Here is a 13,770-nt window from a genome sequence, read left to right as displayed (position 1 = left end):
TGAATCTTAATAAAGGAATCTGTGAGGATATGAGGCATGAGTTGGCCTTGATAGATTGGGGAGAGTTACTTAAAGGGATGACAGTGGATAGGCAATGGCAAACATTCAAGGAACGCATGGGGGAACTGCAGCAACTGTTTATTCCTGTCTGGCACAAAAACAAAATGGGCAAGAGGGCCAATCCATGGCTTACAAAGGAAATTAGAGAGAGTATTCGAAATAAGGAAGAAGTATACAGATTGGCCAAGAAAAATAATAGATCTGAGGATTGGGAGCAGTTTAGAATTCAGCAAAGAAGGACTAAGGGATTGATTAAGAAGGGGAAAATACAGTACGAAAGTAAGCTTGCAGGGAACATAAAAACTGACACCAGAGTTTCTATAGATACATGAAGAGAAAGAGGTTGGTGAAGACAAATGTAGGTCCCCTACAGACAGAAACAGGGGAATGTATAATAAGGGACAAAGAAATGGCCGAGCAACTGAATACATACTTTGGTTCTGTCTTCACAAAAGAGGACACAAATCAGATGCCAGAAATGTTGAAAAATGCAAGACTTAGTGAGAGGGAAGAACTGAGGGAAATCAATATTAGTAGAGAAATGGTGCTGGGAAAATTGATGGGATTGAAGGTGGATAAATCCCGAGGGCCTGAAAATCTACATCCCAGAGGACTTAAGGAAGTGGATCTAGAAATAGTGGATGCACTGGTGGTCATCTTCCAGGATTCTATAGACTCTGGAACAGTCCCTGCAGATTGGAGGGTAGCGAATGTCACTCCAATATTCAAAAAGGAAGGTAGAGAGAAAAAGGGAATTATGGACCAGTAAGCTTAACATCGGCAGTGGGGAAAATTCTCGAATCCATTATCAAGGACTTTATAGCGGAGCATTTAGAAAGCAGTGGCAGGATCAGACAGAGTCAGCATGGATTTATGAAGGGAAAATCATGCTTGACAAATTTGTTGGAATTTTTTGAAGATGTAACTAGTAGAGTTGACAAGGGGGAATCAGTCGATGTGGTATAGAAACATAGGAGATAGGAGCAGGAGGAGGCCATTTGGCCCTTCGAGCCTGCTGCGCCATTTATTACGATCATGGCTGATCATCCAACTCAGTAGTCTAATCCTGCTTTTTCCCCATAACGTTTGATCCCATTCGCTCCAAGTGCTATATCCAGCTGCCTCTTGAATACATTCATTATATTTGGACTTTCAGAAAGCGTTTGACAAAATCCCGCATAAGAGATTATCACGCAAGATTAAAGCGCATGGGATTGGGGAAGTGTATTGACATGGATAGAAAACTGGTTGGCAGAGAGGAAACAAAGAGTAGGAATTAATGGGTCCTTTTCAAATTGGCAGGCAGTAACTAGTGGGGTGTCACAGGGATCGGTGCTGGGACCCCAGCTATTCACAATATATATTAATGATTTGGATGAGGGAACAAAATGTAACAGCTCAAAGTTTGTAAATAATACCAAGTTGGGTGGGGGGGTGAACTGTGATGAGGATGCAGAGATCCTTCAGAATGATCTGGACAGGTTGGGTGAGTGGGCAAATCAACGGCAGATGCAGTATAATTTGGATAAATGTGAGGTTATTCACTTTGGAAGCAAACAAGAAGGCAGATTACTAGCTGACTGGTTATAAATTGGGAGAGGGGAGTGTGCAGCGGGTCCTGGGTGTCCTTGTGCACCAGTCACTGAAGGTAAGCATGCAGGTGCAGCAGGCGGTAAAGAAGGCAAATGGCATGTTGGCCTTCATTGCGAGAGGTTTCGAGTACAGGAGCAGGGATGTGTTGTTGCAATTATACAGGGCCTTGGTGAGGCCGCACCGAGAGTATTGTGTGCAGTTTTGTTCTCCTTCTCTGAGGAAAGATGTTCTTGCTCTCGAGGGAGTGCAGCGAAGGTTTACCAGGCTGATTCCGGGGATGACGGGACTGGTGTATGAGGAGAGATTGACTCGGTTAGGATTGTTTTCGCTGGAGTTCAGATGAATGAGGGGGAATCTCATAGAGACTTATAAAATTCCAACAGGACTAGACAGGATAGATGTAGGGAGGATATTCCAAATGGTGGGGGAGTCCAGAACCAGGGGTCACAGTCTGAGGATTCAGGATAGACCATTTAGGACGGAGGTGAGGAGACATTTCTTCACCCAAGGAGTGGTGAGTCTGTGGAATTCATTACCACAGGAAGTAGTTGATGCCAAAACATTGGATGTATTCAAGAGGTAGCTGGATATAGCACTTGGGGTGAATGGGATCAAAGGTTATGGGGGGAAAGCAGGATTAGGCTATTGAGTTGGATGACCAGCCATGATGGTGATGAATGGTGGAGCAGGCTCGAAGGGCCAAATGGCCTCCTCCTGCTCCTATCTTCTATGTTTCTATGTTTTTGAGGAAAGTGGAGTTGTGGGAAGTGATTGTTATACAGGAGATTCTGAGGCTCTTTTTTACACATGGCTTGTCATACAGAGTGCTAACACAGCTGAGAATTGTATGAGTAAACCCTGCATTCTCCAACAAGACATAGAATTCCCCCCAAAATATGAAGTTAAAGGTATGGTACAGGTGTGGGTACGGGGCTGTGTAGGTAGAGGTGTGGGTACGGGGTGGGCACAGGTGTGGCTGTGGGAGGGGTGGAATCCGGGTGTGGGAGGGGTGGAATCCGGGTGAGGGAGGGGTGGAATCCGGGTGTGGGAGGGGTGGAATCCGGGTGAGGGAGGGGTGGAATTCGGGTGAGGGAGGGGTGGAATCCGGGTGAGGGAGGGGTGGAATCCGGGTGTGGGAGGGGTGGAATCCGGGTGTGGGAGGGGTGGAATCCGGGTGTGGGAGGGGTGGAATCCGGGTGTGGGAGGGGTGGAATCCGGGTGAGGGAGGGGTGGAGTCCGGGTGTGGGAGGGGTGGAATTCGGGTGAGGGAGGGGTGGAATCCGGGTGAGGGAGGGGTGGAATCCGGGTGTGGGAGGGGTGGAATCCGGGTGTGGGAGGGGTGGAATCCGGGTGTGGGAGGGGTGGAATTTGGGTGTGGGAGGGGTGGAATTCGGGTGAGGGAGGGGTGGAATTCGGGTGAGGGAGGTGTGGAATCCGGGTGAGGGAGGGGTGGAATTTGGGTATAATCACTTACAGTCACTATTGAGCTTGATTGGTGGCAGTGGTCGAGAAATCTCTGTTCTCCTTTCACATTCCTCATAGACCGGAATAAACTCCTGGGGCAGGCTGCTGATGTTGTTCTTTACGAATTTTGTGACTCCCAGCCACATATAAAGCTCTAATTTTGCAAAAATCTCCCCAATCGGTGCACCTGGAGCCTGGTTAAAAACATCAGAACAGAATGCTTTAATCTGTGATGTAGAATTCGTACGTTTCAGGGAATCACCTCAGGGTCAAAGGGGTGAAAGATCAAACATAGAAAGAAAATGCTGACAGTATTCAGCTGACAAGCAGCATCTGTGGAGACAGAAACTGAGTTACGCCCATGGGATCCGCCATGAATGTAATGAATGGCGGAGCAGGCTTGAAGGGCCGAATGGCCTCCTCCTGCTCCTATTCTCTATGTTTCTCAGATTTACTTAACTGAAACAATAAACCTCATCTTCCGATAGCAATTTCAAATATTGAACACATTACGGTGTCTCAGGAAGCTGCTGTTGTATTCGACTGGATGTCTGCTTCCTGTAAACCTTTATGATGCTATACCTATGTTCCAGCTTTTCTAACTTCTTTCATTCATTCACAGGATGTGGGTATCGCTGGCAGAGCCAGCATTTATCTCCCACTCCTAACAGGCCTTCAGAAGATGGTGGTGAGCCGCCTCCTTGAATCAGTCCTTGAGGTGGAAGTAAACCCACAGTGCTCTCAGGGACGGGGTTCCAGGATCCTGACCCAGCGACAGTGAAGGAACGACGATATATTTCCAAGTCAGGATGGTGAGTTGCCTGGAGGAGAACCTCCAGGTGGTGGTGTTGCTATGCATCTGCTGCCCTTGCCCTTCTAGGTGGTAGAATTTGTAGATTTGGAAGGTGCTGTTGAAGGAACCTTGGTGAGTTGCTTCAGTGTACCTTACAGATGGTACACACAGCTGTCGCTGTGTGTTGCTTTAGGAGGGAGTGAATGCTGAAGGTGCCAGTCATGAGGGCTGCTTTGTCCTGGATGGTGTCAAACTTCTTGTAGATCGAAATGGTGGATTGGCTTTGGGGAGTCAGAAGATGATTTACTCACTGCACAATTCCCAGTCTCTGATCTGCTCTGAGGCCACGGTATTTTTACGGCTGGGTCCAGTTCAGTTTCTGGTCAATGGTAACCTCCAGGATTTTGATAGTGGGGAAGGGGATTCAGCGATGGGAATGCCATTGAACGTCAAGGGGAGATGGTTAGATTCTCTCTTGTTGGAGATGGTCATTGCCTGGCACTTGTGGTGCAAATGTTACTGCCGCTTGTCAGCCCGAGCCTGGATATTGTCCAGATCTTGCTGCATTTGGAGACGGACTGCTTCAATATCTGATGAGTCATAAATAGTGCTGAACATTTATTGAATAAAGGAACATAACGTACAGGGGTACAGGGAAAAGACAGGGTGATGCGCGATTAATCCACTCGGGAGGCTAGATCGTACCCGGGAATAAAGGCTTTTATTCGCAACAAGAAATATAGGATGAGCCGATTCCCGCCACGAACGCATCTCGGATCAAATCGTTAGTATACTGGGTCGCCGACACTGGCTTGCAATTGCAGGCTCTGGCTAGCTGCTGAAGTTCGCGCAGGTACTGTCCCGTCGTTTCGCCGGGCTGCCGCCGTCGAGTGGCTAGTAGGTGACGAGCATCAATCTCGTTTGGCGGTTTATGGTACAGCTTCTTGAGTAATTCGATGGCCTCTTTGTAGTCTTGGGAATCACGGATTGTTGCATACACAGTGTCGCTTACCCTTGCGTGGAGGACCCGCAATCTGTCGGCGTCGTTTTGGACTGCTGTTGAGGCGTCGATATAATCCTGGAAACACTTCAGGTATTCGACGCTCCAGCGGCACGCGGATCTAAGGTTAGCCGATCGGGTTTCAGCATCTGCTCCATTTTTTTTTCAGAACAAAATTTGTTGCGAATAAAATTGATGCGCGATTAATCCACTCGGGAAGCTAGATCGTACCCGGGAATATAGGCTTTTATTAGCAACAAGAATAGAGCATACTGCTTAACAATACAATCCCAGACTAAAGGGTCACTAGGAAGTGCAGTGACCTTTATACCCCTATAGGAAGGCGGAGCCAACTGGAGTGTACCACAGAACAATGCTAACAGGTGGAACACCCCAACCCTAACCCCAACAGTAACAAGAGTAACATATGTACAAGTACCCATAGTGATAACCATCTATGGTTCACCACACAGGGTATGGCACTAAATCATGATGCTCATTTGGAGAGCCAGTGCAGACATGATGGGCCGAATGGCCTCCTTCTGCACCGTAACAATTCAGTGGTTGTGTGATTCTATGATTTGGTATTTTCCAATCCCAAATACAATCAAAGATTTTCCATTTCAGTTGGTTTGAGGTTATTCCATTGTTGACGTAATCTAATAAATTAATTTATTATCTATGGAAAAGTAAGAGTTTGAAAATGAGTCAATCTGTTGGAATGGCTTTGCAAAACACTTAGAAACATAGAAACGTAGAAAACTACAGCACAAAACAGGCCCTTCGGCTCCACAAGTTGTGCCGAACATATCCCTACCTTTTAGGCCTACCTATAACCCTCCATCCTATTAAGTCCCATGTACTCATCCAGGAGTCTCTTAAAAGACCCTATTGAGTTTGCCTCCACCACCACTGACGGCAGCCGATTCCACTCGCCCACCACCCTCTGTGTGAAAAACTTCCCCCTAACATTTCCCCTGTACCTACCCCCCAGCACCTTAAACCTGTGTCCTCTCGTAGCAGCCATTTCCACCCTGGGAAAAAGCCTCTGAGAGTCCACCCGATCTATGCCTCTCAACATCTTATACAGCTCTATTAGGTCTCCTCTCATCCTACGTCTCTCCAAGGAGAAAAGACCGAGCTCCCTCAGCCTATCATCATAAGGCATGCCACTCAATCCAGGCAACATCCTTGTAAATCTCCTCTGCACCCTTTCAATCTTTTGTACATCCTTCCTGTAATGAGGCGACCAGAACTGAGCACAGTACTCCAAGTGGGGTCTGACGAAGGTCTTATATAGCTGCATCATTATCCCCGGACTCCTAAACTCAATCCCTCGATTGATAAAGGCCAGCACACCATACGCCTTCTTAACCACCTCCTCCACCTGCGGGGCCGATTTTAGAGTCCTATGGACCCGGACCCCAAGGTCCTTCTGATCCTCAACAGTCCTAAGAGTCTTTCCCTTTATATTGTACTCCTTCATCCCATTTGACCTGCCAAAATGGACCACTACGCATTTATCTGGGTTGAAGTCCATCTGCCACTTCTCCGCCCAGTCTTGCATCCTATCTATGTCCCTCTGTAACTTCTGACATCCCTCCAGACTATCCACAACCCCACCAACCTTCGTGTCGTCGGCAAACTTACGAACCCATCCCTCCACTTCCTCATCCAGGTCATTTATGAAAATGACAAACAGCAAGGGTCCCAGAACAGATCCCTGGGGCACACCACTGGTGACCGACCTCCAATTAGAAAAAGACCCATCTATACACACTCTCTGCCTCCTTTGGGCAAGCCAGTTCTGGATCCATAGGGCTGCAGCCCCTTGGATCCCATGCCCCCTCACTTTTTCTAGAAGCCTTGCATGGGGGACCTTATCGAACGCCTTGCTAAAATCCATATAAACCACATCTACCACTTTCCCTTCGTCAATGTGTTTCGTCACATTTTCGAAGAACTTGTAACATTTCCTAAGTGTTAAGCACATTGTCACAGGACTGAATGAGGAGGTGATGATGAATAATATTGTCCATTACTTACCTTCATGATGACGGACTGAATTTTCCCACAATCTTTTCCCTTCTCTTCCTCTGCCACTGAGTAAAGAATATGACGCGAAGGTATTCGAGCAAATGCTACACGCCTCCCATTGTTCAGCAGCCAGATAAAGACATCCGGGAGTGGTGTTTGTGGCTGAGGAGAAACAACAGAAATAAATCTAGAATATTCCAGGAGGATTCTGGCCACTGAGGAATAATCTCCATGGCTGGTGATTCAGGAAGCCCAGTCTCAGGTCTAAGACAAACTCTGACATCAGGAATGATCTAGAATACACATCATCAGGAATGTAATACTGCAAGAATGTTCCAGGATATACACTACCAGTAAACTTTTCACTATGCAGTGCCAGGATGGTTCTAGACCACACTTTGTCAGGAATATTCCTGATCACAAACTATCAGGAGTGCTCTAGATCACACATTGTAAGCAATTTTCTAGATTATAAACTGTCAGTGATGTTATAGACTACAAACTGTAGGGAAATTTGGGATTCAGTGCCATCAGGAATGTTCTAGATCACTCCGAATCATAAGTGATTGTCAGAAATGTTCTAGATTGCATGCTGCCAGGAATGTTCTAGATTACATCCTGCCAGGAATTTTCTTTAGCATCACTGTTAGCAGGGAATTTACAATCATACAACACAGGAGACCATTCATCCCATGACACTTGTACTAGCTCTCTGAATGATCAATCAGCTTATCAGTTTCCCCCATTCTTTTCCGATCCCTTAAACTTATATTTCAAGTATCTTTCTGCCTTTCTCGATGATTTGTTTATGGGTGAGTAATTCCTGTCCTAACAATGCTCTGTTTCACCTCTTGTCTGAGAAGTGAGCTAATTCAGGTTTGAAATCACAAGCTTTCTGAGCGCTGCCCCTTCCTCAGCTGAAGTGGAAGCGAAGCAGCAGTGCTCCGAAAGCTTGTGATTTCATTAAGGTTGTTGGACTATAATCTGGTATCGTGTGACCTCTCCGGGGGTATTCGCAGACATCTTCAACCTCTCTTTACAACAATCTGAGGTCCCTATCTGCTTCAAGAAGGCGACCATCATCCCGGTACCTAAGAAAAACCAAGCAGCGTGTCTGAATGACTATCGTCCAGTGGCTCTGACATCCATCATTATGAACTGCTTCAAAAGGTTAGTTGTGGCACGAATCAATTCCAGCCTCCCGGACTACCTGGATCCACTACAGTTCGCCTACCGCCGCAACAGGTCCACAGCAGACGCCATCTCCCTGGCCCTGCACTCAACCCTGGAACACCTAGATAACAAGGACACCTGTGTCAGACTCCTATTTATTGACTACAGCTCAGCCTTCAACACCATTATTCCCACGAAACTCATCTCCAAATCCCGTGGCCTGGGCCTCGGCACCTCCCTCTGCGACTGGATCCCGAACTTCCTAACTCACAGACCACAATCAGTAAGGATAGGCAACAACACCTCCTCCACGATCATCCTCAACACCAGTGCCCTACAAGGCTGTGTTCTCAGCCCCCTACTATACTCCTTATACACCTATGACTGTGGCCAAATTCCCCTCCAATTCGGTTTTCAACTTTGCTGATGACACCACCTTGGTGAGTCGGATCTCAAACAATGATGAGACAGAGTACAGGAATGAGATAGAGAATCTGGTGAACTGGTGCAGTGACAATAGTCTCTCCCTCAATGTCAACAAAATGAAGGAGATTGTCATTGACTTCAGGAAGCGTAAAGGAGAACATGCCCCTGTCTACATCAACGGAGACAAAGTAGAAAGGGTCAAGAGCTTCAAGGTTTTAGGTGTCCAGATCACCAACAACCCGTCCTGGTCCTGACATGCCGATACAATAGTTAAGAAAGCCCACCAATGCCTCTACTTTCTCAGAAGACTAAGGAAATTGTGCATGTCAGCTACGACTCTCGCCAACTTTTACAGATGCACCATAGAAAGCATTCTTTCTGGTTGTATCACAGCTTGGTATGGCTCCTGCTCTGCCCAAGACCGCAAGGAACTACAAAAGGTCTTGAATGTAGCCCAATCCATCACACAAACCAGCCTCCCATCCATTGACTCTGTCTACACTTCCTGCTGTCTCGGCAAAGCAGCCAGCATAATTAAGGACCCCACGCACCCCAGACATTCTCTCTTCCACCTTCTTCCATCGGGAAAAAGGTACAAAAGTCTGAGGTCACGGACCAAGCGACTCAAGAACAGCTTCTTCCCTGCTGCCATCAGACTTTTGAATGGACCTATCTTTCATTAAGTTGATCTTTCTCTGCACCCTAGCTATGACTGTAACACTACATTCTGCACTCTCTCATTTCCTTCTCTATGAACGGTATGCTTTGTCCCACGCACATCCTACTGCTGCAGAGGACTCTAATGAGCACCTTTCACAGAGAAGGTTACAGACGGAGGGCGGAATTCTCCGGCCGCGCTGGCCTAAAAGCTGGAAATTCCTGTCCGACCCTCAATGGGGTTTCACATTCTCCGCAACCCGCCCGCTAAAATTCCAGTGGCGGGCGGAATGGGAGAATTCTGGCCTGAGAGTGAGATACTTTCTGCATTAGCATTAACTATCGCACTACCAGAGAGAACTCAAAGATTGATTTCCAGTTTACAGGCATCTGGACAAGGTGCCGAAGACTCAGTTAGAAACCAGAGACAGTTCCTATTGTTCCCTTAATGGTGTAAACAGCTTCATCACCTCATGCACTCTCTTTTTAATTTTCTCCAGTATTTTGTGTCCTTCACTAAGCTGTTCCTTTATATTTTTCTTGTTCAACCTTTTCATAATTCGTAGCGCCTGCTTTGCATAAATAATCTGGAAAATATAAAGTCACAAACATTGTTGTTTCAAAACGAGAATATCTTTACTATAATAAAAACATAAGTGGGTAAATTAATTCAATTGAATCTGATCATAGCAGCAGATAGAGACTGCATTACCTTTCTATACAGGCATTGGCCAACCAAAGCATACAAGCCCCAAGCAAACTGCACACCGACAATAGCCCAGTGGGGAGTTCCCCACACCGACACTTTATCCTGTCTTAGAATCCCAAAGTAGTGAGGCCCAGGACGGGAAGGTAAAGGGAGAAAACCTCCTCCCAGCTGAGCAAACCAGTCAGGAATAAACAATGACTTTCTTGAAATAGTTAGAATTCACTCACAATATTATGCTTTAAGGACTTAATTCGACATCTATCCAAATTGTTGGGCCTGCTTGTGGTTTTCTTTTCAACGTAGATGTGGTATTGCCTAGGCCCAAGAAAACAAACAATTTAACCATCATTTAATGAACAATATAAAATCTTCCAGGTAAGAATTAGAAGCTGCAGACTGTTAAACTTAAATTCCTTATGACTCTTTTATGATGCAACTTACTAGCGAGTCACTCAGTTCAAGGGCAATTAGGTTCGAGCAATGAAAATGCTGACCCAGCCAGCGATGCGCTCCATAATCGATAAAATGTACATACAGGTGACATTGCTCGAGGAATTGACATCTTTTACTGTAGCAACCAGTTTCAGCAAATTCCCTCTAATTTTATACATTAATCTATTAAATACAGATTAACTGCCTCAACTAAACTCCCAAAACAATCTTCAAACACCATTCAGGATGTTACATGGAGTCCACAATTATCCTGCACTAACTCGAACCTCCTGTATACTGTGAAAATACAAAAATAAATGGTCAGAAACATTGAAAAACTTTAATGTTGGGGTGGGGGTGGGTGAGGGTACAATGAGATCCAAGTCAGTGGATTGGACCTGACTCACCATTCTCACTCAGAACAGTCTTACTGTGCTAATAACACTTGTTCCAATTCAAAAGAATGTCTTGTGGGGCTTTACAGTGGAAAACCAGGAGGTGAAATAGAATTTAGGATAGCTTAGAGAGCTAAGAGCATAGCTTGAAGGAATGGTTCACAAGAGATCTTTGAAAGATGGGAGAAAATGAGAAAGGTGAAGGGATTTTTTGGGAGAGTTACAAAGAGCATTGGAGATAGGCTGCAGGATTGAGTAAAGATGTGGAGATGCCAGCGTTGGACTGGGGTAAACACAGTAAGAAGTCTAACAACACCAGGTTAAACTCCAACAGGTTTATTTGGTAGCAAAAGCCACGAGCTTTCGGAACAGGCTGTTCCTTCATCAGGTGGGTGGGAGTTCTGATCACCTCAAACAGACCATTGTCCGCAGCAAACTACCCAGCCTTCAGGAGAACAGTAACCACGACACCACACAACTCTGCCACAGCAACCTCTGCAAGACGTGCTGGATCATCGACACGGATGCCATCATCTCACGTGAAAACACCATCCACCAGGTACACGGTACCTACTCTTGCAACTCGGCCAACATTGTCTACCTGATACGCTCCAGGAAAGGATGTCCCGAGGCATGGTACATTGGGGAGACTATGCTACGACAAAGGCTGAATGAACACCGCTCGACAATCACCAGGCAAGACTGTTCTCTTCCTGTTGGGGAGCACTTCAGCGGTCACGGGCATTCAGCCTCTGATCTCCGGGTAAGCGTTCTCCAAGGCGCCTTCACGACACACGACAGCGCAGAGCCGCTGAGCAGACTCTGATAGCCAGGTTCCGCACACATGAGGACGGCCTCAACCGGGATATTGGGTTCATGTCACACTATCTGTAACCCCCACAACTTGCCTGGATGTGCAAAATCTCACTAGCTGTCCTGTCTGGAGACAATACACATCTATGTTCTTTTCTATGTTCTTTCTATGTTCTTTCTATCTCTTTAACCTGTGCTTAATGCTCCCTCCACTCACATTGTCTGTATCTTTAAGACTTGATTAGCTGTAAAGACTCACATTCCAAGCATTATTCATGTAAATTGAGTTTGTGTCTTTGTGCCCTGTTTGTGATCAGAACTCCCACCCACCTGACGAAGGAACAGAGGCTTTTGCTACCAAATAAACCTGTTGGACTTTAACCTGGTGTTGTTAGACTTCTTACTGGATTGAGTAAAGCCCAGAGTTGGACGGATAGAAGGTGAGATGTGATAAACAAACAAATCACTTGTTTATGATGTAGTGAGTTTCCAAAGGGATTGATATCAATGCAGTCAGGGACAGGCAGCCAGTCACGTTTAGGAAGAATTTGGGCGATGCCGGTTATATATGAATTTTTAGAGTCTGACACGTGAATTGTCTCCATCCTTAACAAACTTCTCGTATTCTGATATTACAGAGTGAATCGTCAAAAGCTTTTCCCCAGGGTGGAAGAGTCAATTACCCAGGGGGCACAGGTTTAAGGTGCGAGGGGCAAGGTTTAAAGGAGATGTACGAGGCAAGTTTTTTTACACAGAGGGTGGTGGGTGCCTGGAACTCGCTGCTGGGGGAGGGAATGGAAGCAGGTACGATTGTGACTCAAGAGTCATCTGGACAAATATATGAATAGGATGGGAATAGAGGGACATGGTCCCTGGAAGGGTAGGGGGTTTTAGTTCACACGGGCAGCATGGTCGGTGCAGGCCGAAGGGCCTGTTCCTGTGCTGTAATTTTTTTGTTCTTTATTATTTGTATGTGCAAGGGTAGAGATAGAAAGGCCAACAAATAGAACATTCTGGAAACCAGTCCTTGAGATCATATGGATTAAGGTTTTGACAGCAGATGGACTGAGAGCAATGTTCCGTGGAGCTAGAAAGATATGAATCTTGATCTTTTCATGAAATGTTCATTATCATTCGCTTTAACTTCCTGGAGAGAGGAAACTAGAAATTAAGATCATTGCGAAAAATAAGTTTAGGTGTTTGATCAGAACCGTGTTAACACCTAACACCCTGGCTGACAGCAAGAAAATTGGGAGCTGGATCCCAGCAAATGGACAGGAACTGAGCAAAATCTCTTTAGAACAAAGAACAAAAGCAGTACAGCACAGTAACAGGCCCTTCGGTCCACCAAGTCTGTGCCGACAATCCTCCTCACTATCCGCTACTCCCCCAATTTTTGACACACCTGAGGACACTCCGAAAGCTCGTGATTCCAAATAAACCTGTTGGACTTTAACCTGGTGTTGAGAGACTTTTTACTGCCCCTAATATTTGTATCATCTGCAAATTTACTAATCAGACCATCTACATTTTCCTCCAAATCATTTATATATATTACAAACAACAGAGGCCCCAACACTGATCCTTGTGGAACACCGCTTGTCACAGACCTCCAGTTAAAAAAGAACCTTTCCACTGCTACTCTGCTTTCTATGCCCAAGCCAGTTTTGTATCCATCTTACCAGCTTACCTCGGATCCCATATGACTTCACCATAAGACCATAAGACATAGGAGCGGAAGTAAGGCCATTCGGCCCATCGAGTCCACTCCACCATTCAATCATGGTTGATTTCAACTCCATTTACCCGCTCTCTCCCCATAGCCCTTAATTCCTCGAGAAATCAAGAATTTATCAATTTCTGTCTTGAAGACGCTCAACGTCTCGGCCTCCACAGCCCTCTGTGGCAATGAATTCCACAGACCTACCACTCTCTGGCTGAAGAAATTTCTCCTCATCTCTGTTCTAAAGTGACTCCCTTTTATTCTAAGGCTGTGCCCCCGCGTCCTAGTCTCCCCTGCTAATGGAAACAACTTCCCTACGTCCATCCTATCTAAGCCGTTCATTATCTTGTAAGTTTCTATCAGATCTCCCCTCAACCTCCTAAACTCCAATGAATATAATCCCACGATCCTCAGACGTTCATCGTATGTCAGGCCTACCATTCCTGGGATCATCCGTGTGAATCTCCGCTGGACCCGCTCCAGTGCCAGTATGTC

At 46.0% G+C, this 13,770-nt stretch overlaps 1 protein-coding gene across 2 annotated transcripts in view; it reads right to left on the bottom strand.

Moving 5' to 3' along the window:
* The window catches only part of fer1l4 (fer-1 like family member 4), a 240,860-nt gene that overhangs the window by 127,551 nt on the left and 99,539 nt on the right, over nt 1-13,770 (bottom strand). The window contains exons 20-23 of one of the 2 annotated variants that reach the window (XM_078237010.1): nt 10,140-10,227; nt 9,674-9,790; nt 6,957-7,109; nt 3,128-3,311 (exon numbers count right to left, since the gene is read on the bottom strand). In XM_078237010.1, coding sequence (XP_078093136.1) covers nt 3,128-3,311; nt 6,957-7,109; nt 9,674-9,790; nt 10,140-10,227 — 542 coding nt within the window. The remainder of the gene's footprint in view (nt 1-3,127; nt 3,312-6,956; nt 7,110-9,673; nt 9,791-10,139; nt 10,228-13,770) is intronic. The other variant, XM_078237011.1, reaches the window with a different exon arrangement.

The sequence above is a fragment of the Mustelus asterias genome, chromosome 20, assembly GCF_964213995.1.
Source record: "Mustelus asterias chromosome 20, sMusAst1.hap1.1, whole genome shotgun sequence".
Taxonomy (NCBI): Eukaryota; Metazoa; Chordata; class Chondrichthyes; order Carcharhiniformes; family Triakidae; genus Mustelus; species Mustelus asterias.
The sequence above is the reverse complement of the archived record's forward strand: the minus strand, read 5'-3'. Positions and strand labels throughout refer to the sequence as shown.